Raw genomic sequence first — 26,025 nt, 5'->3', positions numbered from 1 at the left:
CCTACTGCAATCTGTAGTAGCTGCCAAGAACAAAGTCGAAAGTCTCTCATCTAAAGAGCACAAAGAGAAAGGTATAAATATGAGAAAAGTGCTTCTCTCGTTTTATTACTTTCTTTATGTGTGGATAGAATTCACAACTATTGCAACGATTCTGTTCATTATAATGAAACGAAAAATTGCACTTTGTGACGAATTTATTTTACATAAATTATTTATGGTGAGCATCGCCAAGTTTCTTTTTTGCCAGGAACGAAGGCTTGGAGGATCTTTGAATATTTTTTTCACTAAAGTTATAGAAATGTTATATTTTTCCTCATACACTTAATGTTGTGGAGCTACGATTACTGGTGTGCCCGGAGGTAAGGGCATCAGTTCTACAAAACATGTTTGGGCTTAGAAAACCTCAAATATTAAACGCAGCTACGCGTATTTCTTCTGAAAAAAGCGTACTGAACATAATACTATTAAAACACCGTGTTCCACCTCTGGGCACGCCAGTGGCAACAACTTGTTACATCTAATTAATTTTGATTTAGCTGCTATTTAAAATGAATAACTTTGGAAAAGGAACCTCCGGCAGCTAAGTTAAACAACATTTGAAAAAAATTGTTGTTCAGATGCATTTAACACTCAAACCCACATGAGCCATAAGCTATTTCACCCATTCTCGCGCTACAATTCCTGGAAGCAATTCCGTCGTCAAATAATCATTCCACTCTATAGATTGAAGGTCATCTGAGTCAATCAAAACAAAACTACATCGGTTCTTTTCCTACGGGTTGCGTTTGTTTTATTCATTCCGAACAGAGTGTCCTGCTGGAATCTCTTATCAGGACAGCATGTGTGTTACGTTGTCTAAAATGCAGTGCAATCTTAAAACTGATAATGAATATTAAATATTTATAAACTGGATGAAGATGAATGTGAAAAAAAATTGCGTGCCTCTACGCAGTTGGCAGTACTACCTACTAATGTAGCTTTGTTTCGCTAGTCCGCTGACACATCAAATAGCAGTGGAACACGCGAATTTAGTTCTTTTATTTAGCTTCCTAAATTACGTTGTTCGATACTACTGCTGTCTTGGCCACTGCCGGCTTGGCCACCCCTGGTTTAAGCGATGCGATGTAGTTTAGAAGTATCTCGGACGAGTTGGATTCGTTGGAGTTTGAGTTAGAGTCACTGATACTTCGATAGTTGGGATCCAAGAGCTTCGGGATCAGGTTAGTTGCCTCCTCGCTGCTGGACTCGGAAGAGAATCGTGCATCGCGATTGAGTTGCTAAAAAGAAGAGGAAAAAATGTTGTACCTACTACAGTTTGGATGTGGTAAACTTTTGCTTTCTTACTTGAATCACTGTTCCTCGAATGCTGCGGGCGTTACTTTCCTGGAAGGCTGCAGCCAAATCACGGTTGATCTGTTCTAATGGAGTGTTTCCTACACGTATGTAGACAGGCACGTATCCATCCTTTTTCGGAAGACTTTGGTATTTCAAGGGCTTCGAGTCTGGAATGATACAATTAAAACTGAAACCATGCTGACGGAGAATGTGGGTTATAAGCAGGGTGAAACTATAGATATCATTATTATTTCGGCTCTGGTATGGCTTTATTAAAGTCTCTTGTTCAGTACAGAATTGTGAAAACGAAATGTTTAGTAACATCGAACCGGGTAACTGTCTTGGGCTGGGTGTGTGTTTGCTACTCCTCCCGATGGTTTCTAAATTTTAGACAGCCGGAACCGCTTTTGCTGCTGCGGCTGCTCTCGCAGCTGCGCGAATTTCGTCCGACGCCGATATGGATGCCGAATGGGATGTTGAATTGCTGGAGGTATTGTTCAGTGGAGATTCATCAGCCTGCAGCTTCTGGGAAATGAAATGCGTGGAATAATGGTACTGGGTTTTAGTCTATTTGTTTTTTAAAGAAATACTGACTTGCGCTAGCTCAGCGCGGCTAACACGCGTCACAGGCTCGTGGAAGGCTGCAGCCAAGGCCGGATTGATGTCTGCTAGCGGTTCATCTCCGTACCGGATATACACCGGAATAAAGCCGTCGCGATGTTGTAATACCTGATGCCTTGGGGCAGCAACTGGAAGATGCAAAAAATTATATTAGGAGAAAATTGGCTTCCAAAATCTGAATCTTATCTCAATGGAAGGTGCTTACATTCAAATCCACGGAAAAATTCAGGCAGTTGTTATGTGTAGGTGCTGTCATGCAGATGTGCTTGAATAAAACGGCTCCCCCACTCGGTTGCAAATACAAAAAGTAAGAAACAGTTGTCGTGCAAATAGATAGAATTATGAAACATGCAAATGAATCATGCGATGGGAATGTTGTGGTATAATACATACATGTAGTGATGAAATTCATGCAAATGATTTTAGGTACTTATGTTATTACATATTAACACAGATTGATTGACGAAGACAGTTGAATATTGATAAAATACTTCATTTATCTCTACGGTTTCGATGAAAAAGAAAAGAAAATTGAAAAGAATACTCCGCTACGAGGATCTCATTCCACTTGGCATCATCGGTATGTTCCGCTAGAACGAGTTTCACCTTATGGTGTAGTACCTTACAGTCAGACATTTCATGAACCGTGGAAAAAATGATGGGCAACCTTTTACCAGCGCATCTCATCATCAGATCCGTAACGATGACGTACACATTCAATGAGTTTTATGAATTTCGAATGTGATTACATATAATTTTATTACTTCATCGCACCATCAGCACCAGAGCAGTAGACGACGGTGCGTCTGGCATTCTACAGAGTTGGAACGACGCGACGACGACGGCATATTCATATTGTCGATGGAGTCATCGTGGTGGTTTCTAGTCGTGACGAGTTTAAGTGCTAAGCGCCAGAATGGGCTTTACGTATAATTATAGTCAAATAGGCGATTATACTGAACGAGGCACGAGAGTTGTCTAATTTGTATAAAATGATTTGTTGAACGAAAAGAAACATTGAATCAGAAGTAGCTTTGGACGTTGAAAGTTAAAAGTTCAAGGCTAATTGTTTTATTGGAGGTCGCAGATTGTTAATTATTTTTAAAAGTAATGCTTTAACTCGTTGAATCGAGAGATTTTTAAACTATTTTTCTTTTTTATTCTGCGAATTGACAATTGATTTTATGAAAAAAAATTAACTCATATCCTACAAATATTTTTTTTTTGCTCCCCGATTCTTTAAACCAATTTCCAGGAGGGGGGGGGGGAGTGACAAAAACTTTAAAAATAATTTGCAATGGCCAATTTTAAATCAGTAGTTTTATTTAATGTTTGGGATTCTCCTTTCTGAGTTACGAGAGGCCAGAAAATCATTGTTTTGGACCAATTTTAATGATTTTAATGATAATGATAAAGATATTTTAATGAGTTTTTTGAAAATCGTTGGATTCCCTCTTATTTATAATTACAAATTCATTGAAAATATTTGTTTTGTTTTCAACGATTTGAGGATCAAAACTTTTTTTATATTTTTTCTAACAAGTCGAGATTTTTCTACACAACATGTCAGTAATTCAGAAAAATAGGGTAAGGGCACTATAATTCGACCTATGAAACCAGCGCAAGGCTAACAAAATGCAATATATCGTCCAAATAGCGCCATTTTTACGAAAATATGATAGAATAGTACAAAAGGATGTATATTTAATTAATATTTCAAAGGAAATAAGTGTGCGATGTAGATTTTTCACTCATTTTCTTGTTTCAATTCAATATCCCATTGGGCTAATTTTCGATACCTTGTTTTAGTTTTCGACCCTTGCGTGTTCTAATATTCGACCCAAGTACAAAGTAATGTATTTTCAAAGTCGAGCGTTGGTTAAATTGATAAATTTAATGCAAGATAATAACTGCAACATTTCTTTAATATCACTTTGGTATTATTTCTTTTTAAACTAAACCGTAAATCTTTTTTGTAGACTATTTCAATTACCCTTCTCCTTTGAATGAATAGATGGAAAATGTTTGAAATGCAATCCCGGAAAACGCCTGAAATCATACAATTACTTTCGGGTCTGGTTCCATGGCTTTTGAGCGAGGTCGAAAAATGAAACAAGCGTTTTTGAAAGCATAGAGCAGGCTGTTTCGACCGGTCGAAAACTAGATCACAAACAGTTTCGCGTTCCAATTTTCGTACTTTTTTAAACGTCTTTAATTACTTAATAAAAAACAAATATGCACTGTAACAAAAGAAAATTGGACAGAAATATTGCCTTTTCTTTGTATAATAACATATTGCATGAATTCAGTGTCCTAATATACACAATTTATGGAAATTTTGATTTCGTATGTTTTCACTAGACGAAAAGAAAACACTCGAACTCCAATCCCAGCTTAAAAAAAATTGATTATTTGGACGTACAGAGGCCAATTTTGGTGGGGTATTGCAAAATTTCTAGCAAAATAACAACCTTGACAATATCCTAAATAATAGCTTTTCTCTACCTTTTTCTTAGGAATCTATTTGATGAATGTTTCAGCAGTGGTGCGAAAACTAGCACAGGGTCGAAAACTAGATCCCTTACCCTATAATCTTTTACTTTTTGTGATAATTTTTTTTAAATAAATTAAGTTTCGATATTACAATGGATGGTGTTTTTATAGCTACAAGGAGACGGTTATTTCTAGCAAGAAATAAACCAGAAATATCCTTTGTCTTGCTACGGAGCGCATATTTGCCTCCCAGTTGACCTCAAAGTGCGACGTTGAATTAACAAGTCAGTCGTCATATATTCAAGTCTCGGCAGGGAGAGGCTGTTAGAGTCAATAGGATTGAAGCACTAGCCTCGTATTGGTCCTGTACTCTAACAGCTGGCAGCGGAGTCTAACAAAAACAAAAGGTCACGTTTCGAAAGCGGAATTTAGCACCAAGGATTTGCTTTGCATATTAAACGTGCACGCTAGCACCATCTATAATTGATAGATCCAAAATCTAAAAGTTGTCATGCTTATAGAGTTACGGCACACTCCTGATTTACACCGAGTGAAAAGCGAAGAGCGCAAGTGGGTGTGAACCAAGGGTGCTGAGAAAATTTGATTACATTTAAAAATGATTTTTAAAGTTTATAAAATTGTTTAAGTTATGAATATTAGAAATAAGCGGTATCCGATGAAATCAGCAAATTTTCTTTGGAGTTTTCTAGAAAAATAGACAAGCTTTCAACATTTCCAAATACAGTATTGTTCCGATTATATAAGCCTTTTCTTTCCTTTAAATCCTTTAAATATACTTACCTGCAAAATATCATGAAATTCTAAGACCTTTTGGTCCATTTTGTGCGATAATTTTACAAAATGCTCTGGGTCAACATTACTTCCTTGTGGAACGTCAAAACCGTTCTTATTCAAATGGAATCCAGATCAAAATTCAACAAATACAGCGCATAATGAGTTATAGTTTTATGTTAAAAATTATGAGATAATCTGTTTCGAACATTTCAGAAATATGTCAAATTCTGTAAAGTTTTAATTAAATTTATATCCTAGTTAGCTAGTACTTTTTTGATATGGGACTACGTCTTACCTCAGGGTGTCATTCCATAATTTAGATTCTAGTTACCATCACGAAAGTTGATGATGTACAAAATGCGAGTCAGACCGGTAGTCCTTGACGGATTTGAGACAGTAACTTTGGTAGTAAGCGGAGAGTGGTGATGGCGTATGAATCACGAGCTTCAAGCACTGCTTGGAGAGATTCCCATCGTACATTTGGCGAAAGATGAAAGACTATGGTGGGCCGACCACGTTGCAAGGATGCCGGACGACTGTCCAGTGAAATCCTCTTCAAGAACCCCACCGGCACCAGCAATAGAGGGACCCAACGTGCTAGATGGCTCGACCAGGTTGAAGCCGACTTGCCGACTCGCCGAGTCGACGAGCCGACTCGAGACGCACAACGAATTGGTGACCAGTAGCCCAGAACCGAGTACAATGAAGAGGAATTTTTGATACGGCAAGAGCAATGTTGTATAAATTCATCGATTCGAGTATTCACGGAGCTTTCAATAACGGCAGTACTCGACCAAGTGAATGTAGTGGTTTGCGTCTTGAGTGAAGCTTTGCATTCATACATTGGGTAACTCACGAATTCTTCAACTCAATTCTCGGATTCGCTACCACGCATACAAGTTCGGCTTATATGCGATTCACCAGTAATCTTCGATGCTTGCTCGTTGTAAAGTTTGCCGTTCATTTGCGATTCTTCGCTTCAAGATCAAATTTACCCATAGGTACATTTTCTTCGTGATCACCTTGCTTCACAGGCAGGGACGACAGCTAAATACACCATCTGTTTACTGTGATTTTCTTGTACAAAACAAGTGATACTAATTTGATATCTGTGCTTGGGAAGTAGACCACAAAAAGAGATAAAGGTTCTTCGTTCCTACAAATAGACGATATTTTTCGTACGGCGATTTGACTAGAAGAATTTGATGTCTGTATTGGCAATGTGCACCAGAAAAAGTGACAAAATATTCTTATTCCAATGTCGAAGATTCTTCTACGAATACGTAATAGTTGCGTAAAAAACAAACCGCGTAAAAAAGCAATTGAATTTCTGTCTGTCTTATAGACTCGGAAACTACTGAACCGATCGGCGTGAAAATTTGTATGCAGAAATTTTTGAGGCCGAGGAAGGTTTTTTTGATGGTTAGAGACCTCTCTCCCTCTAAGAGGGGGGACTCCCTTACAAATGAACCACAAGTTTCTGCATAACTCGAGAACTAATCAAGCTAATGAAACCAAATTTAATATGTGGGGGTTTTCGAAGACAGGAATTCTTTTTGTGGCGAATTAGGAGCCCTCCCCCTTTAAGAGGGGTAAACTCATCAGGCAAATGCACCCCATCGGCAGGCAACCATGTTTTCGCTGCCAACCTCCCGTGTGTGTGAAAATGATATAGCATGTCAGCACTGCGTTTCACTCAGCTGCCAGCAGTCTGATTTGGGCCCGCTGTCAAATTTTGAGCCCACGACATGTTGTCGCTGACGTTTACTGCAGCTCGTTATAGAGATGTCGATGGGGTGGGCAAATGGAACCGAATTTGGCATGTGGGGGTTTTTGGAGGCAGAATTGTTTTCTTTTGTGGTTTGAGACCCTTTCTCCCTCTAAGAAGGGGGCTCTCATACAAATGAAACATAAATTTCTGCATAACTCGAAACTAATCAATCAAATGGAACCGAATTTGGCATGTAAGGGTTTTACGAGGCAAGATTTTTTTCTATGGTGAACTGAGACCCCTTCTTTCTTTAAGAAGGGGGGCACTCATACAAATGAAATAAAAATTTCCTCATAACTCGAGAACTGATCAAGCAAACGGTACCAAATTTGGCACGTGAGGATTTTTGGAGGTAGAAATTTTCTCTATGGTGAATTTAGACCCCTCCCTCCTTTAAGAGAGGGGGTTCCCAGACAAATGAAATACAAATTTCTGCAAAAGTCGAGAGCTAATCAAGCAAATGGAACCAAATTTTGCATGTGGGGGTTTCAGAGGCAGACATTTTTTTAATTGTGAATTGACCCCTCTCCCTTTAAGAGGGCGGGAGGGAGGAAGGTCTCCCATACAAATGGCACAAAATTCCTCATAACTCGAGAACTAATCAGGTAAATGGAACCAAATTTGGCATGTGACCCCTCCCCCTCTAAGAGAGGGGGCTACCATACAATTGAAAAACAAATATTTGCATAACTTGAGAACTAATCAAGAAATGGAACCAACTTTGGCATTTGAGGGCTTTTGGAGGCTGAAATTTTCTATGGTGAATGCAGACCCCTCCCCCTTCAGGACGGGGTGCTCCTATACAAATGAAATACAAACGTCTCATAACTCGGGAACAAATCAAGTTAATGGAACTAAATTTGGCATGTGGGGGTTTATGGTGGTAGTGATGTCCGGTAATCGCTCGATTAATCGAGTAATCGATTACAGCATGGAATAATCGAATAATTTCTAATCGAATAACGCCTAACACATAATCGAACTAATCGATTACAGTCGCATCGATTACTGACACGAATACTGCTTTTTGAGGTTTATGCTTGCTGAACTCAAAATGACGTGAAGCCCACATGGTAATTTTAACGGAAAGCTTAAATTAAACTTGTCGCGACTTCGAAGCTATACACGTTCTCTTTTACCCTCATGGAACTGGCCATCAGCGATGTCAGATCTTCAGATTTTTGTGCATGCTTGTGAGTGTGAGAGAAGAATGCTTTAAGATCTTTCTGTTTCTCGCACTCTTTAAGAAATTCCTATCTTGCTTTTGCTTCATTCATAGACTAAACTTATCCAAGTGGCAGCACCTTACCTTCGTATGTTGTACAGAACTGTTATCATTTTCCTGCTTCGGAAAAGTCGGGTATTTCCGGTTTCCGCAAACAAGTGGTACCAATTACAAGTAATAAACCCACTAGCAATAAAATTAGGTTACAAAGGGAATCAAAACAAAACACACAAAAACGTCAAACCAGAGTTGAGGTTAGGCACCGTGCAAAGGTTTATTCATGATATCTTTTATGTGCGAGAAAAAAAGAGAAAGAAATATTTCTGTTTGTGTTTTCACCGTTTTCAAGCAACTTTTGACGATCTTGACAACTCGGCATAGAGATTCCGTGTAAAGGCCCAAACAGAATGCTGCATCAACGCACCCCTCAGTGTCAATTTGACAGTAAACCCATTGGAAAACTGTCAGAATAACGCAGGCGGATGCGCTGACGCAGCATTCTGTTTAACCCCCCCTTCTCTATAACGAGATGCAGTGAACGTCAGCGACAGCATGTCCTGGGCTCAAAATTTGACAGCGGGCCCAAATCAAACTGTTCGCAGTTGAGTGAAACGCAGTGCTGACATGCTATCTCATTTTCGTACACACGAGATGTTGGCAGCGAAAACATGGTTGCCTGCCGATGGGGTGGTTTGGCCCTTAAGTGAAGTGCGAACAAACTTAAAACTCTCTTTGGCAAGGCAAACAGAGACTAATCGAATTCGCATGCGTGGGATTTCGCATGAGAACGAAAAGGTTCAAATATCTCTTTTTACATTTGTCATCGTGAATCATTTTTAAAATATTAGTTCTGTTGGTTGGTCCCGCTGGTTTCCGGTTTCTGTGCTATTATTTGAAATAACTTATTTTTCATTCTCAGGGGTACGCGTACAATTGGATGTGTTTTGCTTTTTGGTTGGAGATAGCCCATAGTTGATTTTTCGACTAACGAACCGTCCAATTAACGAATCCTTAAGCAAGCGAATCATTGCTGTATTTGATTTGAGCCAAAGCTTTTTTGAAAATTCATTTCGACAACTACCGCATACTAAACTGCTTCTCAGTTTACAGATACAACTTGTTTTTACAGGACAGGTCAGTAATAACTAAAGCGAGGATACCATTTTCAAGCTTGAACGATAATTATAAGCTGTTGCTATCCAATGAAGCAATAGCGCATGTAATACAAGACATAAGTAGGTCAGTGAAATTCACCCACAACGGACTTTGTTGATTTAGAGTTCCAAATAATACACCCCCAAGTTGGTCGTACCAGCTTTGTTGGATGAGTTATCCAACATACAGATAAAAAGTTATTTTCATTGAAAATAATTTTACAAATAAAAACCAGGATTTCAATGAATTTTTATCTAAAAATACTGGAAACCATCTGCCGTCAGCAATCCCAAATCTATCAACAGCAAGAGAGTTACAATGTAACGGTGTTCGATTTTTACTACGCTTTATCCACCACCTATACTGCCGCTACTCACATAACAGTCCCATTTTCTATGGAGTTTCCTATATTAATGGGACTGCCATGCGAGTAGCGGCAGTATACACAACGAGTAATCGAAGTTTCGTCGATTACCCGATTAATCACAGACGATTAATCGTGTCGAATAACAATTGATAAAAAACTATTCGATTACTCGTTAATCGATTAACTGAGAAAATCGGACATCACTATATGGTGGCAGGATTTTTTACTATGATAGTTTGAGACCCCTCTCTTCTCTGGAAGGGTAGGGCTCTCATATAAATAAGACAGAAAGTTTTGCATAACTAAAACCTAATCGAACTCGAGAAATTTTAGACTCTTCCATAAAACATTAGTCAATAAAAAGACCATTAAAAACTACCTATAGTAACACCTGACGATTCAAACGCCGGCCACTGCGGGGTTTATTCTAGGCTGCTTAGATTTATTCGTTTTCCTAGGTCTATTGACCTCTATTACTTTCCTTTAGTTGGGTTCGAACGAGCGATAGCGAGTAAGGAGAGGATCACACCCGCGAAATGGTACTTTCCGCGAAACACTATATTCCGCATTATAGTCAATCGACAATTGGTTCATCCAAGGTTGAACCCCTCAGAAACTTGCAAAACTCGACATCGTGAAAAAAGTCGTCCGAGATTTACGATTTACGTACAGCACAGTTTAATTTGTGGCAATACAAAGTTTGCCGGGTCAGTTAGTACCTAATAAAAACTGTCGAACATTTATTTTTATTTCTAATGTGAAACTGCATTCAAAATTTTTGGGACAGTCTGTACTCTCACGTCGAGTCAGCGAAATGGTTAAAAGTGGCCAAATGAACAGCCATCAATGTAATAAAAGTGTTCAAAGAACGTTTGCCCAGACCAGAAAGCTTGGATCAGGAGGAACCGAAAATCGGTAGCTGTAGTAACGACGAAAACTAGCTAGGAGTGTCATCGGCATCCATCCCTAGTAGCACAGTTGTTACAAACCAGTTGTGGCAACCGATATGTGCCCAATTCTAGTCATAAAAGAGTTGCTGCAACTAAAAGTGCCAAACGTGTGCTGCTTGAGATACATTTTGATAGAAAACGAGCTGGACTGTCGACTTATAAGAAAATAGTGACCCAAATTCATGACGATAAACAAAACAAGACGACCAAAACACGGTTTGAACACGATTATGCTGACGATGTTCGATTGCTTGGTGACGGAAGACGAAACCTACGCCAAGACAAACTTTAAATAGCTCTTTGAGCAGGAATTTCATACGACAATCGAAAGGGGAAAGGTAGCAGATATTTTCAAACATAGGAAACTGTCAAAGTTGACTCAAAAATATTTGGTTTGGCAGACTGTCTGTACTTGTGGCTTGAAAAGCAATATTTTCATTGTAATCGGGACCGTTAACAAGAAATTAACCTGAACGTATGAAAAACGGCTATTGCCATGCTGCCTGAAGTAACACGATTGTCTCGTGCTGTTTTGGCCGGATATGGCATCCTGCCATTACAGAACACAGGCCATCGGATATGCAGGTAATAACGTGCAGACGGTATTGAACCAGCGTCTTGCGGAACCATAAAAACACTCAAATAATTTGTTGGAAGCGAGAAACAGTTTAAAACGAGCCGGCGTTCTACGTCAGACGACGGAGGAGGAGTTAAACGAAAAGCTCGGAAAACTTGAGTTCGGTCAACCAACTTGTTGAACTCAAGCAAACGTTATGTTGCCAATAAAATAAATTTGGCGGCTTATAGCCTGCCCAGTTTTGTTAAATCATTGATAATTCTTCGAATGATAGCTACTTTGAAGCTAGATAAGTATATGATTACTCTGTGATTACACGTTAATGTTTTGTAAACAATATTTAAATTTTAGTTATAATAAAAATCTATACAGAAGTATATAAGTATATACTTAGTTTTTATCACTCCGAAATGAACAGCAAAATTATCTTCAACCTACTGGCGGGGTAAATGACTAGTTTGTCATTTTTTAGCAGATTTGAAAACTATTAAACTCAGTTGAGGTCATCACAAAACATCCATGAAGTGTCTTCCTTTGCGATCGTTAAGGTTTTTTCCACTTTGCGATTATAGCTAAACCGAGCACAAGGAGGGCTTGGCGAATGTACTTCAAAACGGATTGAAGTTTACTTAATTAATCACCACGGAATTCACCTGTGGACTGGGACTGCAGGCTGGAACAGTATAAAGTACGGATTCGTTTTCAGTTATTTCAATTCCGAAATAGCATGTTGTGGTAGCAGTTCTAGCCATTCGAGCGCCATTCTACAGATTGAATTACTCAGCTAGGAGCTAGCTCATCTCACGAGCTCTAAACAGAAGGTCATTCTAGTCATTTTCGCAGATGACTCTAATCAAAAATCGTGCCGTATATCTGTCTAGTCATCGGTCGGGACAAACGACATGACTGGGCGCGAACGGGATAGATTGCTACTCGACTGAATGTTGTTTTGGGGAATGTTTTGTTTCACACCGACAAGCCAGTGATTACCGCAAACGATGTTGATGATTAGCCATCTCTTCAGGTTTTTTACGATTTCTTTTTTTTTGTTCAACTTGAAAACAATTATCCCGGATAAACCTGCAAGTATTCAGCTCCGATTTTTTAATTACATTACAGCACCTCATGGTAATTAGCTTTATCATTTACATTCTACTTTTTTTCTGCCTCCCATAGAGCAGAAGCGCAATTATCGTGGTCTTAATAGCTTTCCATGAGTTTACCTTGAAAGGAGCGTGATTGGATTACCATTTATTATACAAATTTTAGATGATAATTTGTGAACAGGGATAAATTTACGAATATTTTTTTAATTTGGATTTTTATTTAGCTTGTGGAAAGTATAACAAAAATGATTTTTACGTGCAGTTTTTGTTACCTCATCAAAACATGCAATTAAGCCCGTGATATCATTATTTTGATTACATATACCCGCAGCAGTAACAGTTAACAAACAGCTCGTTTTGTTCTAGCGGGCCTGGGTCTGCGGTGAAAAAGAAACGAAGCCAACCAATTCCGGAAAATGCTATTAACCTGAACTCAATAGCCATACATAATGCAAAAAATTACCATTCACCGTTTTTCGTTAGGAAATCGAAAACGGAAAAATAACGGAAAATTTATTGCTTATTGTGTATAATCACATTAACTGTTTTTTTTCTACATTGCCAGTCGTTGTTCTCACTTGGGTGGTGAAAAATAACACCATGTGATGTGAAGTGGTGGCCGGTTATGGCCTCTGCAGATGAAAATGAAAGTATTTTTAAAACAATTCTGTCCGAGCAATAAATTGCTGGTTCTGTTTGTAATTATTATCAGCGTGGATATGAACTGATACAAGCTTTGGAAAGCGGTGGATGAGCTGAGGGTAGCTGTAGAAAACATCAATTATTATTGTATTCTAGTTTAGCATTTTTCTCCAGTTTCGTACAATACGATTCTACCGATTACAAGCTATTTTGGTATCATTCTTTGCCCAATTACTTGAAATTATTTAATGGCACTTGATTAAACGATGGATTATTTGCAACTTTACCGGCACAAGAGCACCTGAGTCGAAGGATAATACTTTCTCGACAAAAAGTAAATACCTGAATAGCAGAGTGTCTGTATCCGTCCGTACCAGCTGTCGTATAACCATAACCGCACGCTACTAACCAAATAAAAAAAAATACTGAAGGAGGTGCTCATCGAACCGTATAATTGAGTTATCTCGCATTATCTTTTGCACCGATATTACCTATTTTTCGGTAAATCAACCGCAGCTATTCACGGGAAATCGCCGCCAGTTACTGAATATTCCAAACACTCCATCATCAATGGGCAAGCAGAACCGGCAGCTTGAGACAACACGTACATAAATATGGAAGCAATTGCGCGGGTTTTCAGCATTCAGGTGCAGAGACGTGCAACGTGTGGAACTGGTTTTCCTAGAGGATAAATTCGATCATTAGGATGCGCGAAACGTCTCGATGATAGGTGAGGAGCGCTAGAGCAGTTGCTTACTAATTTATCATTTAATCAGGTTTACTGTCGAGTGGGAAAGGAAAAATGAGCAAGTAACGGCAAGTAGGAGTAATTTAGCCGACCTTGAAGCTTGAATGTTGCCTCGAAGTAGAAGCGGGAGCGTGACACTGGCTGATTAGAAATTACTCTCCAGCATAGAATTGAACCCACGGCATGACACATCAACCAGTTAACGAACCTGTTCTATTTCCAGCGCATATCAACTGGATCAATTTGCATTCGTACTTCGCAATCAAACAGTATGCACCTATGTACGGAATAAAATATATAGGCGGAGACCGTCTCCATTGGCAAATAGTTTCGATACTTGAAATGAATTTGAATAAATTTAATTGTTTCCTTCATTCCAGTGCACACAGATTGTAAGGCATGCAAGCACTGAGTCACACCGGGCGATTAATGTATTCCACCGCCATAGGAAAATTGCGCATTTCGATTCATTTCTTTGACAAATAGACTTTTGAACTGTTTCAAGTTTCCAGCAAGTGTGGTTTGCAAACAGGTTTTTGCGATCAATGCCGTTCTAGGCGATAACCAAGGGCCCAGGGAGCGACAATCGGTTCATTGTAAACAAGTTGCAAGTTGGAAAACACTTTCCAGGAACCGCTGGATAGCGTAAACTGAGACAACAACAACAACAGAGTAGTTTGTAATAATATTTGAGTCATCCGGAAAATTGGTTCAACCTTTATTGACTACTGATTGTAGAATGTGCAAAGATCAATATTCAGATAATAATAATAAAAAATAAACAAATGGGTTTCCGCTCCTGATGGTGATACAGGTTTGAAAAAATTAGCCATTCATCCTGTCTGCTCAAATTAAAATATTTTATATAGGTGCCACGTAATATGTAATTAATTTGCCCATTATTCAAATAACTGTGTTGTGAGTCATAACTAGGTCGCTGTTTGATATAATTTTATTAACTGGCACTGTGTACAGCAATCGGGGCCTACCACAAAAGACGATCATTAAGACTGTCGCAGTGGCCTTTTAACCCAATGCCCTTCTGGTATACAAAAAAAAATTAACGAGCCAGGTAGCATACTTAAGTTTGATAATTAGGATATAATTGTAGTTTGGGATGCAGTTAAACCATAAAATTTTTTATTTAAGAGTGTTTGTTGCATGGAAATCAACATACATATCTACACGGTAAATATACGGAAACCGCACAGCACTGTTTAGTGACGTTAATTGAGTAATCGCTCAAATATCAAGAGACAGGACTTTGTGCTTTTCTTGATATGGAAGGCGCTTTCGATAACTCGTCCTTCGCACCAATTAATACGGTTCTCTGTCAAAAGGGAATCGACCACATTACAACGAGCTGGGTTCAAGTAATATTCTCGAGAAGAGAAATCACAGTATCATTGGGAGATACGTCGGTCAAGAATTAGGTGGTTAAAGGATGTCCACAAGGAGGAGTTCTCTCTCCCTTGCTCTGGTCACCGGTGGTCGACGCACTCCTTCACAAGCTATCACAGCTTGGTTCTGAGACCATTGCTTACGGCGACCGACAACGTTGTGCTGATAGTCAGAAGAATGTTTGACGCAGTACTGTCAATTCGCTTGCAAGGAGCTTTAACCCTTAAATGCGCACGCTGAAAAAAACATTTATAAAAAAAACTTACCTATCTAAAGGCGGTAAACATAATTTGCTCTGGGGATGTTTTTCACTATGTTGTTTTAAAGCAACATTGCGCATTTAAGGGGTGTTAACACCACGACCACCGTGTTATGATGCTTACAACAGAAGTTTATTGTAAGCCCCACCAAAACAGTCATTATACCATTCATTAGGCAAAGGAAATATACTTTTATTCCTCCTATACTGAATGGTTTCTGGTTGAGCTTCAGTAATGGAATATACTCGACAAAAAACTGAACAGGGCTGTCCACCTAGATGATGCTGTTAAGAAAGTAACATCGGGTATCTGAGCATGCAGCTCACTGTTTGTCAGAACCTGGGGATTGAAGCCTCAATTAGCCTTTTGGTCATTTGCTATTGTACGGCCTAGGATAACCTATGCTGCAGTCGTATGGTGGCCAAATGTGAATGATGTGAAACCCCAAGCCAAACTAAATAATGTTCAGCGCATGGCCTATTTTTCAGTTACCAGTGCCATGCGTACAACACCTACTGCAGCCATGGAGGCAATGTTATGCTTACTGCTTTTGCATCTTCCTGTGAAGAAGGAAGCAAAGTTCGGCGCATTATGGTTACAAAGGCGCAAGACTATACTCGTGGGTGACCAAATTGGTCATCTTTGCATTCTTCGGGAGTTCAGTTTGACACCCTTTTTCTGACTGCATGGAAGCCAGGCCCAATATGGACGTTTCATATGAGGTGATAACAGATCGCTCGGTGTAGAATAATGGAGGACCCGATCTTCCATCTGGAACCACCTGATTTTTTATAGATGGTTCAAATATGAAAGCTTGCAAAGGCTCCAGAGTTTACGGACCCGGTATTAGGGAAACTATCTCATTTGGAAAGTGGTCCACCGTTTTTCAAGCAGAAGTATAGAAGTATAGAAGATTCACCGAACTCTCCACGCAATAAACCGATTTTGACGGCCACAATGCGACTTGTGCGTCATCTCCCAAGTAACAATTTGGGTTTTATTACACTCTTAAGATGGTATTTAAGACCAAGATTGGTCTTGAAGACCACCATAAGAGTACAATAAAACTCAGATTGTTGCTTGGACTGGTTGGTATAGAAGGTCATCGCCATCAATTTGAGCAACAATTGGAGAGAAAAACGTGTTTAACCTTTATGTTCCTGACATAAAACAGAAAAGTCGACACCTGCAGGTACACTTTCAGCTCTATCTTCATTGATTTTTGTTCAAATACTCACGTTTGTTTCTGGACGGATTTCGTGTATAGCAATAAATGCCCATCGGTATCTAATAACTGCCCGCGCGCGATTTCGAAATGATCGAATATGTAAATAGCGCATAATTTTCAGTGCGGTGAACTGATTTCTCATAGTTTTTTCTTATACCGGTATTTCGGATTTCCACTACCTGTTTCGCAATGGCCACCTAATCAAACACGTTCTCAAATCGTACTCGAGCTCGAATGACAATGATCGCACTACCTGCCTCGGTGGATCCAGATCAATTCCTTTCTACTAACAACAACTCCTTCCTGTGACACTTGTGGATGATACAGAGAATTCCTCGGTCTCTAGTAGCAGCAAGTGTCGGACTAACATTCCTTTCCCTCCCACATTGACCTGCATGGGCCTGGCCAGCTTTGCTATTGATCATCACAAAATTAACGGGTGACAACTAAAATTTTGAAATGTTTTTGAGGCCCGTATACTCCACAACAGCTCTCCTAGTTGGACTCGAGGTCGTCGTGGATACGTCATACATACATACGTCGTCGTATGTTCGAATCTCGGCTGGGAGAGGCTGTTGGAATCAATAGGATCGTAGCAACTAGCCCTGCAATTGTCCTGTATTCTAACAACGGGCTGCAAAGTCTGTCGTACAAAAGCAGAAGGTCAAGTTTCGATAACGGAATGTAGCACCTAGGCTTTACTTTTGCTATACTCCACAACAAACGAGTTCAGAGAGAAACGTGAGTATGTACGTGATCTCTCTCTCTCTCTCTCTCTCTCTCTCTCTCTCTCTCTCTCTCTCGCTTTTTGTCAATATTTTTTGTTTTATTTATCCTTGCCTTGTTTTGCTTAAAATGACGACGAAACAAGAAGCATTTCGAAAGCGCGTTGTGCACTTCTACGAACTGCCGTAGAAATCTCGGCAAAAAGTATACAGTACAACATTTAAAAAGCGAATATGTTGCGGCTTTTACTGTTTACCATATCCTAAGATACCCAACAACTATTCGCAAGCAAGGTAGTGGAAGACCAGCCAAAATTATGGACGCAGAAGGACATCGTTCGCTTTCTCGTTTCTTCAACAACAAGCCCTCTCGTTTGGCTATCAATTAAGATGCAGCAGACGAATGTTTGAAGAAAATTTTGATCCCGTTTCTACAAAAACATCATGCAACACGTGCAGACAATACGTGTTTTGTCCGGATAGAGCAACATCGCATTACGCCAAAAAAACACAATCATTCCTGAATACCCATTCGATCCCATTTTTACCCAAAAACCACGACCAGAAAAATCTGTGTCAGTGCGCCCAATCGAAGATTTTTTCGGGATTTTGAGTTTCTTGGTGTACAAAAACAACTAGAGAACCACGAATTGCAAAAAGTTGATTGGTAGAATCAACAGATGCATTCACAAAGTTGGCATGATCGCCGTACAACACTCCTGTTTCGACGTCAAGCTTCGCCGAACAGCCGATTACGGACCGTTTTCAAATGTACACTAATTTTTTCTCAACAATGGATAATGTATATATAATTTCGGTAGATCAGATCTTCTTCATGCATCTTTGTCTTTTTTTGACAGCTTGAGAAAAAATTCCAAAATTTTGGTTGTCACCCGTTAGATCACCAGATAATGCACACTGAGAATGATCTGCTACTCCCGAGCATTATTCTGATGGTCCTTAGTGCAATATCAGCTGATCTAAATCAATCGCGGGCAACTCTCGGGCAGTCAAACTATGCTATGCTGTGCTATGCTATGCTAATAAAATCGAGCACCAAAGTGTTTGTGGTTTGTGGTTTACAAGCGTGCTCCCGTTAACTCTTTAATGAAACTTTGCAGGGGTGGCCTACTCCTGCAGATTTTCGGATGCGGATAGTTTTGCGAATGATTATTTGTTCTGTTTGTAGGGTAACCAACCTATTTTGGACCATCAGCAGCTGTACATAATTTGGACACTTGCATTTGATTTTGCTGTAAGTGTCCAAATTATGTACAGCTGCTGAGGGGGTCCAAAATACGTTGGTTACCCTACATTGACTATTCGACTGTTTGTACTTTGTTTATGTCATATAATACAGTAGGTGCAACGAATTGTGGAAACATGGTAACGAGAATCTGTTCGATAAATACGAGTAATATTTCGATCTTTTTATTTATGTGACGTATAAATATCAATAACGGCTAATGCTTTGTTAACCCAAGCAAGAATTTGGCTTTTATCTCACTCTTATGATGGCTTTTACGACCAATATTGACCATGAAATCCGCAATAAGAGTGCAATAAAACTTGCATTGTTACTTGGGAACAATGTGGATACATTGAAATATTTGAGTTTGTGTGTTCAACTTCAATCTTCAATTAAGAAAGAGTGGCTCCGTTGATCATTTTTGATTGTACCCGTATTTAGTTCATGACTATGGCAATATTGCGTTAAGCATACTTTTCTGTACAGGGTTGTCTCAAGTAATATTACTCCTAGAGAGGAGTCGTCATCGAGATTGGAAAAACTCCGACTATGCTGTCTGCTATACCGACGGTTTCTTGCTTGAAAGTCGTGCGGGTGCTGGTATTTGCTGCCATGGGCTGCAATTGGAGGAATCATATTCGCTGGGTACTTACTGCACCGTTTTTCAAGCAGAAATATTTGCAATTATGTGTGGGGCACAGTTTACGCTAGAATGAATGACGCGGATGTGATTCCTAATTCGCTCCTACAGTTCAAGATTACGCACGTAAACAGTGCAGTATTCGATTTCATTCGTGGTGTTTTAAAGATCAGCTATCGTAAATATGTATATAAGTTGGAAAGGGTTTAGAGTTTATCTATCAACAAAACCGCAGAACGGAAGTGGGTTAAATTTCCGCAAATTAAATTAGAGCGGCGTACTTTAAAATGTTTAGAGATAATAGCCCCACCAGTGCTGTTAATATTCATCAGCAAAGCGTTCAAACTTCTGGATTATCAGTCTACCTTGCATTGAAAATCTGCTTGCTTTGATCAAACGTACATAATAACTAAATGCAGCAAGCATGAACTTCATGCACGAGAATATACAATATCAGCACCCTGTGATATTGTAACAAACTGATATTCACGTTTGAGCAGTGAAAATCAATAAAAAAAAATTTATGTTGTTATTTAGCATCTATTGCGTTCAGCTGTTGGACATAAGATTTTTCTTTTCATTTACTGCATTTAAAATTGTTTTTTTCCTGAAGTGAATATCACATTGTGGATTTGAAAATCACTTTCTCCTGTTCTATTTTCACGATATATTGAACTTGTATACTACGATGAAAATCACTGTGCAGTTGTACATACGAAACTCAGAGGCATAAAAAACAATGTATGCTAAGAAAAAAGATTTTCTGTTTTGTTTGAAATTCGGTGATAATTAAAGGCCCTGAGCCCCACACCATCCTCACCTACCCGTCTCACCATACCGACATTTCAGCATTTTCAAAATAACGACACGAGAGAGAGAGAGAGAGAGAGAGAGAGAGATAGAGAGAGAGAGAGAGAGAGAGAGAGATAAGAGCCATTCGTCTTTCTTGATGAGATATTAAATCTCATCACAGTAAATTGTGAAACTGTAAAGCATAATTAGAGCCCTGTATTTCCAAAGTGCCAATTATGTCTATCAGCGCAAATGATACGGCCGGGCCGGGTCAGCACAAGAGGCGTCCCGTTTAACGTCGGACAACATATCGTTGTTGGCTATCGCTCTTGTTCCGTAGGTCCTACCTGCATCTTTTGCCTTCTAAGACGCATGATATGATTAAATGCAATTTTGCATTCCTTCGCGTTGCGTGATACCGCACAGCTTAGAACCGTTTATGCAAAGTGCATTTAATAATGCAAGCTTTCCGTTTCATCATCTAAGAACATTGTAATTTAATTACAGCACAGGAGATAAGGCGGCACGACGGCGAGATGTGCGCATCCTATGCGTTCATGAGAGCAGCAGCAGCAGCAGCAAGCAGTATGTGATTAAGTCATTTCCTTCGACTTGCTGGCTGCTGTTGCTGCTGCTGGACCACTCTTCTTCCAAAGGAAGCCGTGTCAAATGGAAGATAATATTTACATAATAACATTGACTTTCCATTCAGGGGACCAGGGTTTTGTGGGATGATTCAGGATGATGTAATATCGTTTTCAAACCGGCTTTCCTCTTAACGGGTAAATATTATTTGATGCGCTGTGATAAGTGTAATAAAGTGCAAGAGTTAGAAGATTGTAAGTGTATCAACCGGTATGATAAATGAGGCTAAATCGACGAGTAAATTGGTCCGTAACTATCCGTCATCGATTCTGTTGCAAACTCGCAACTTATTCATTGTCACTGAGGCTGGCCAGAATCTAAATTTTGGAATAAGAGCCTGCGGAAGTACGTAGTCCTTCACAACCCACCTCCGCCTTGAAGTTCCACCAAAATACGGAGAATATATTTTTCTGGTTCCTATTAATATTGTGGGCTCACGACTCAGTTTTTGTTAAGTAGCAATAACAAAGTGGAATTCATTATATAAAGTTTATCACTCAAAACTCGTACCAACTGTTATTTTATTCTGAAGAACAGGTGAGTGTATTATTAATTTCTCCAAAACAAATTGAGCATCTTTTACTATTGGTTAGCAATTAGCATAACTAATTTTTAATCATCTTTGGATTAGAATAGTAAGGTAGAAAGAAGAACGAAATCCGAAAGGCGGGCCTTTTGAATCGCTAGTCAAGTGGCCACGGGTCAAGTTTTTTTAAGGGCTTTAACGTTCATTCGCCCAAAGGCACGGGTAAAGTGTTTTTTTCTATAACTGATTGAAACCAAATATAAACGGCCATTGAATTTAGATACTTGTTCTCATTTAATTTATTAGAGTCCAAAATCGAATTAAAGTACGGCGTAATTTAATTAAATTTTGATGAGTTGCACTTCGATAATCGTATGATAATTCAATGTTACAAACCCAAGGAAGGAAATTTATCCAGGACGTGATAAATTTCTATCGTACGGTTACAACATTGGTACCATTTCGATTTTGTGGATTTTTTAGTTTTCCACCACTCATTAACTAATTTGGGTTGTTACTAAATTTTAATAACAGAATGGTATAACATGTATAAATATGACTTTGAAATGATTTTATGAATGAATTACAAATGACAGCATGCAAGCAACCGAATTCTCATTCGGTCACATTCACATTAGGTTTCAGCCCTACCCAGTACACGGCTGAAAACATAAGGGTAAACGGGGTAACAACGCCCGCCGGGGTAAAACCGCCCACCATGGTTTTACAGGGCCTTGCTCAAATTGGTGTTAAATGTTGATGACAGTCATATTACTGAATGCGTACGCAATATTTTACAATACCTTGTACAGCAATATCGTATAAACTATCGGAGAAATAAATAAAAATAGATTTTTCGTTATAATCGTTTCGTTTTTTATAACTTTGTTCCCGCAGAACTTAGGGTTTATTTTCTTCAAAACGTTAAAACTTTCAGTAAATCCAACCCACATCGCTTCTCTGATCCTGTCTTCACCCGACAGTACCTAAATTAGGTAACTGTTCATGCAGTTTTGTTGAAATAAATAGTGAAATGTGCAAATCGGTCATTTGGGGGTAAAACCGCCCACAACGAACGGCGCAAGACCGTCGTGTATAATGCTAGTGCGATAAGGAGATTTTTAAAATAATTGCATAGTTTGGACCAAAGGATCTCAGATTTACATAAAACAATTTAAATGTGCTTAGTTTATAGCTGGTGGACTGTTTAGAAAAATCTAAATCGCCAATTTTCCCTGCGGGCGCTATGGACATTATCTTGTTTTCTAGGATATAGCTTTTTTTAATAATTCCTCCCTCTTGGAACCAATAACATGGAATAAACATATTTTGTTTATGAAAATATAGCAAATTATCTTAGAAATGGAAAAGTAATATGTATCTGCTTTATCAATCAGAACAATTTGAAAGGTCAAAAAATGGCCTACCGGATCAATTCCAGGAACTTTAATACCCATATTGTTATATTTTATCTTAGATCCTCTCTAGTCCTTAAAGATTGACTCCAGGATGCCTAACCCGAGCCATCTTGTTGTCTAAGGAAACTACACGGTATCAATTTCAAGACTGTTGGTACCTATATTACTGATATTCTTCCAATACGAGTGGTTGCCGGACACTCTTTCGAACTTGCGAATCTCGGGGAACTATGTATTGTTTGATAGCAAACTGATTCAATTTGTTTAAATTAGATAAATTCATGAATCCAATGCCACCAGTTTCATTCAAATCGGTTGAATATTGTTAAAGTTATACGCTATGGCGGTTTTACCCCGTTAGTGGGCGTGTTTCACCCCGCTTGGAAAAAAAAACTCTATTTTTTGGACGTGTTTCCAAATCGCAATAAAAAATAGAAAATCATTACAGATATTTATGTTTTTATTTTTTATATGTAGGTAATAGATCAATTGTTCATTTAAAGCAGATAAATTAGAAATTGAGCTACAACTTTTTTTTATACATGTGGTTTTGCTTAGGCGGGCGGTCTTGCCCCGCTTACCCTTACACCCATTTTAAACATGCAGCCTCTTTAGTCCGATGCAATTTGTATAATTCGAACTGTAAATAAATCAACACTCAACACTTATATGGAAATTGATGCAACACAACACAACACACGTTAGTTAGTAAACTACAAATGTTTGTTTCGGGTGATGCGCCACAAACTATATCCGTGCGGATATCCGGTGTCGACTAAATGGTTCACACGCAGAAAGGACTGTACAGGGTTTTAGTAAGACAAACATCGACATGCAATAATAATTGTAAAACACAACTGATATGTACACCGTTCTGCTATTGGCGATGTCCGATTATCTTCGATTGTACACACGTGTGCGAAGGGAGGAGCGTGCTGGGGAGGTAGAGAGTGTGATTAGCGGTCACCGCAGCATTCAGTCAGCCAGCAGCAACAGCAGCAGCATAAGCGAGCCCCACTGGGAAAATGCCATGAACTTCGAAATAACATTGCGAGGAGAAGTAGGATAAATGAGATGATTATCACCGCTCTACTTCGCTATGGTAGTCAATTATTAAAACATTCTCGTCAAACCGTTACACTATACGAGCTCAAGATTAACTTGAAACACAGCCGAACGACAATGTATTAAATATGTTTCACTTAGTCGTGGTGAAAAACCGGCTGACACGAGCAAGACTTTTCAAGTGGCAAAATGATGAAGCATCTCGACGACAGGGAACATACATATTTTGGCGAAAGGTGTCCAGAACTGGTTTTAATTAGCCGGTGGACTATTTTTCTTCTGTAAAACATGGTATTTAAGCACTTTTTACGCTTTCACATCATCACCAGCTCCGAATCGACAACGCTAATCATTATCCAGCTTCTTTTTAGCGTACGTGCCAAATAAAAGAAAACTCTCTCCCTCCTCCTGCTTCTTTGTGTGCACATTCGCATGGGCAATCGCGGACAATCGGCCCCCGTGTCGAGGTCGAACGGGAGATAATTCGCACTTACCGCTATTCTCGACCACAAAGGCAATGACCAAAAACGATAAGATTAGACACTTCATTTTCTCTTCTGCACTTGAGCGGCGCTGCTTTCGGGTTGGAATTTCTTCAAACACTCGCGATATAAAGCACTTCCTGGCCGGGTTGGTTCTGCACACGTTGTCTAGAGGTCTACTGGGGTCACACTGACTGCTGGTGGAATCTCGTTGATATATTCGATCGCTGGTCGATCCTTCCAATGTCACGTTCACGGCTCAATGATTGATCGAGCACTGATTGCAGCTGCCTTTAAATGATCTCTTCTCGTGAGCTTGGGCCGGGTCTTTATTCGATCACTCTCGAGGCGACTCGGCAAGTCCGCAAGTCCGGCAAAGCAGCAGCAACAACAACGGCGAGTACGAATGACTCAGAGTCCCGGTCAGCAGCCAACAGCCAGCAGTCAGCAGCCACAGCAACACGAAGTAAAGGTGTGTGTACTCGAGTAGTACCCGCAGGGCGCACAGGTTTGGCTCAGGTTTGCGAAATTAGTTACGGGAGGGAACGGTTGTTGTGGCTTGTGGCACAAGAGGCAGAAGAATTACGAATCACTTCGGAGAAGATCTGCTTTTTTTGTGCTCGTTTCTTTCTTTCAGCTCGCCTTTCAGCGTCGCGTCGTCGCAGCCCAGCGCAGCGCAGCGATGCGGGAATGCGTGATCGCGGCAAATCTTGGTCGGGGCAATCGGTTGATGCGATCTGAACCGTCCGCGTTGTTGCTATCGTCGTTGTCGTTTTTGTTGTTATTATTGTTTGAGAAAAGCGTTCTGAACTGCGGATCGGTCAATCATATACTGAGGCCTTCAGCGCGAATCTCGGTTGTTTTATAAAAGATATACAAGAAACGCATGGGATTCCAAGTTGCAAACACGGATGATGGAGAAGCTTTCGGCTTTAATTTCAAGTACCGGTGTGGCTCGTTTGTTCGGACGAGAGACGGTACGTACGTGCGTCGTTCGTTATTTGGCGTCTGGATGGTTTCGCTTTTCATCGGCACTCCCGCTATGGTGGAAATCTGCAAATTGATTGTACTTTAATGACGGTTAATTATATCGTGGGGCTTGTTAAGATAGTTTCTGTGTTTCGAACAGAATCTAATACCTGGATATTAATTGTAAGTTCACGAAACTGGCGTCCGGCCGCTTATTAGTTGGTTAATATCTAGACCATGGAAACATCGGCTTTAACATATGAGTGGAAGTAAGATTTTTACTTGTCTTACTTGCCTGACTAACGAGAATAGACTAAAATAAAAAGGAAATGGAAGAGCATTATCTAGATTTTTTTCGTTTCTAACAGTAGCAAACATAATTTAAATAACTGGAACTTGAGGGATCATTCTACCTCATCTGTATAGCGAATATACTGCATATGCACTACATAGCATAGCTTTTAGAATTGTGCAACAACTTTTTCATTTTGTTTATTATTTATTTTTCACAGTCATCGGCAAAATAGAGCACCTAACGCATTATTTTATGATTTTTTTTATTAGGCCATTGCAAATCATATTTAAAGTTTTTGTCATCCCCCCCCTGGAAATTGGCTTGAAAAATCGGGGGGGCAAAAAAATAATTTGTAGGATATGAGTCAAATTTCTTTTTATAAAATCAATTGTCTGTGGGCTCTACAGTCTGAAAAACTCGAAAAATGAGTGTACGAGTTGAGTTAACGCTTCTAACACGAAACAGAAATGGAAATTCGAACAATGGAATTTCCAAAAATCGTCCAAAAAATTTTTCCTTCGTTTTTGTCTTCTTTCGTATATTTT

At 39.4% G+C, this 26,025-nt stretch overlaps 2 protein-coding genes across 2 annotated transcripts; both read right to left on the bottom strand.

Moving 5' to 3' along the window:
- Positions 1-760: 760 nt before the first annotated feature.
- LOC128740736 (uncharacterized) lies at positions 761-1,659 on the bottom strand. Its single transcript, XM_053836301.1, has 2 exons — positions 1,345-1,659; positions 761-1,277 (listed from the first exon to the last, which is right to left on the bottom strand). The coding sequence occupies exons 1-2, from the start codon at positions 1,657-1,659 to the stop codon at positions 1,050-1,052; spliced, it is 543 nt and encodes a 180-aa protein (XP_053692276.1). The 3' UTR covers positions 761-1,049.
- On the bottom strand, positions 1,595-24,923 carry LOC128743253 (uncharacterized). The gene is made up of 3 exons (XM_053839798.1): positions 24,229-24,923; positions 1,930-2,084; positions 1,595-1,860 (listed from the first exon to the last, which is right to left on the bottom strand). The coding sequence occupies exons 1-3, from the start codon at positions 24,281-24,283 to the stop codon at positions 1,723-1,725; spliced, it is 348 nt and encodes a 115-aa protein (XP_053695773.1). The 5' UTR covers positions 24,284-24,923; the 3' UTR covers positions 1,595-1,722.
- Positions 24,924-26,025: the final 1,102 nt, after the last annotated feature.

The sequence above is a fragment of the Sabethes cyaneus genome, chromosome 3 (assembly GCF_943734655.1).
Source record: "Sabethes cyaneus chromosome 3, idSabCyanKW18_F2, whole genome shotgun sequence".
NCBI classification, from domain to species: domain Eukaryota; kingdom Metazoa; phylum Arthropoda; class Insecta; order Diptera; family Culicidae; genus Sabethes; species Sabethes cyaneus.
Note: the sequence above shows the minus strand (reverse complement) of the source record. Positions and strands in the feature narration are given on the sequence as shown.

What these genes read in the sequence shown, in the direction of transcription:
- LOC128743253 (XM_053839798.1), bottom strand. Translation starts at nt 24,283, where the DNA reads ATGAAGTGTCTAATCTTATCGTTTTTGGTCATTGCCTTTGTGGTCGAG. An exon ending in CTTTGTGGTCGAGAATAGCG is followed by an intron (nt 2,085 to 24,228) that starts GTAAGTGCGAAT and finishes TGCATCTTCCAG; the next exon opens with TTGCTGCCCCAAGGCATCAG. An exon ending in GCCGCGCTGAGCTAGCGCAA is followed by an intron (nt 1,861 to 1,929) that starts GTCAGTATTTCT and finishes TTCATTTCCCAG; the next exon opens with AAGCTGCAGGCTGATGAATC.
- LOC128740736 (XM_053836301.1), bottom strand. Translation starts at nt 1,659, where the DNA reads ATGTTACTAAACATTTCGTTTTCACAATTCTGTACTGAACAAGAGACT. An exon ending in TTCGAGGAACAGTGATTCAA is followed by an intron (nt 1,278 to 1,344) that starts GTAAGAAAGCAA and finishes TCTTCTTTTTAG; the next exon opens with CAACTCAATCGCGATGCACG.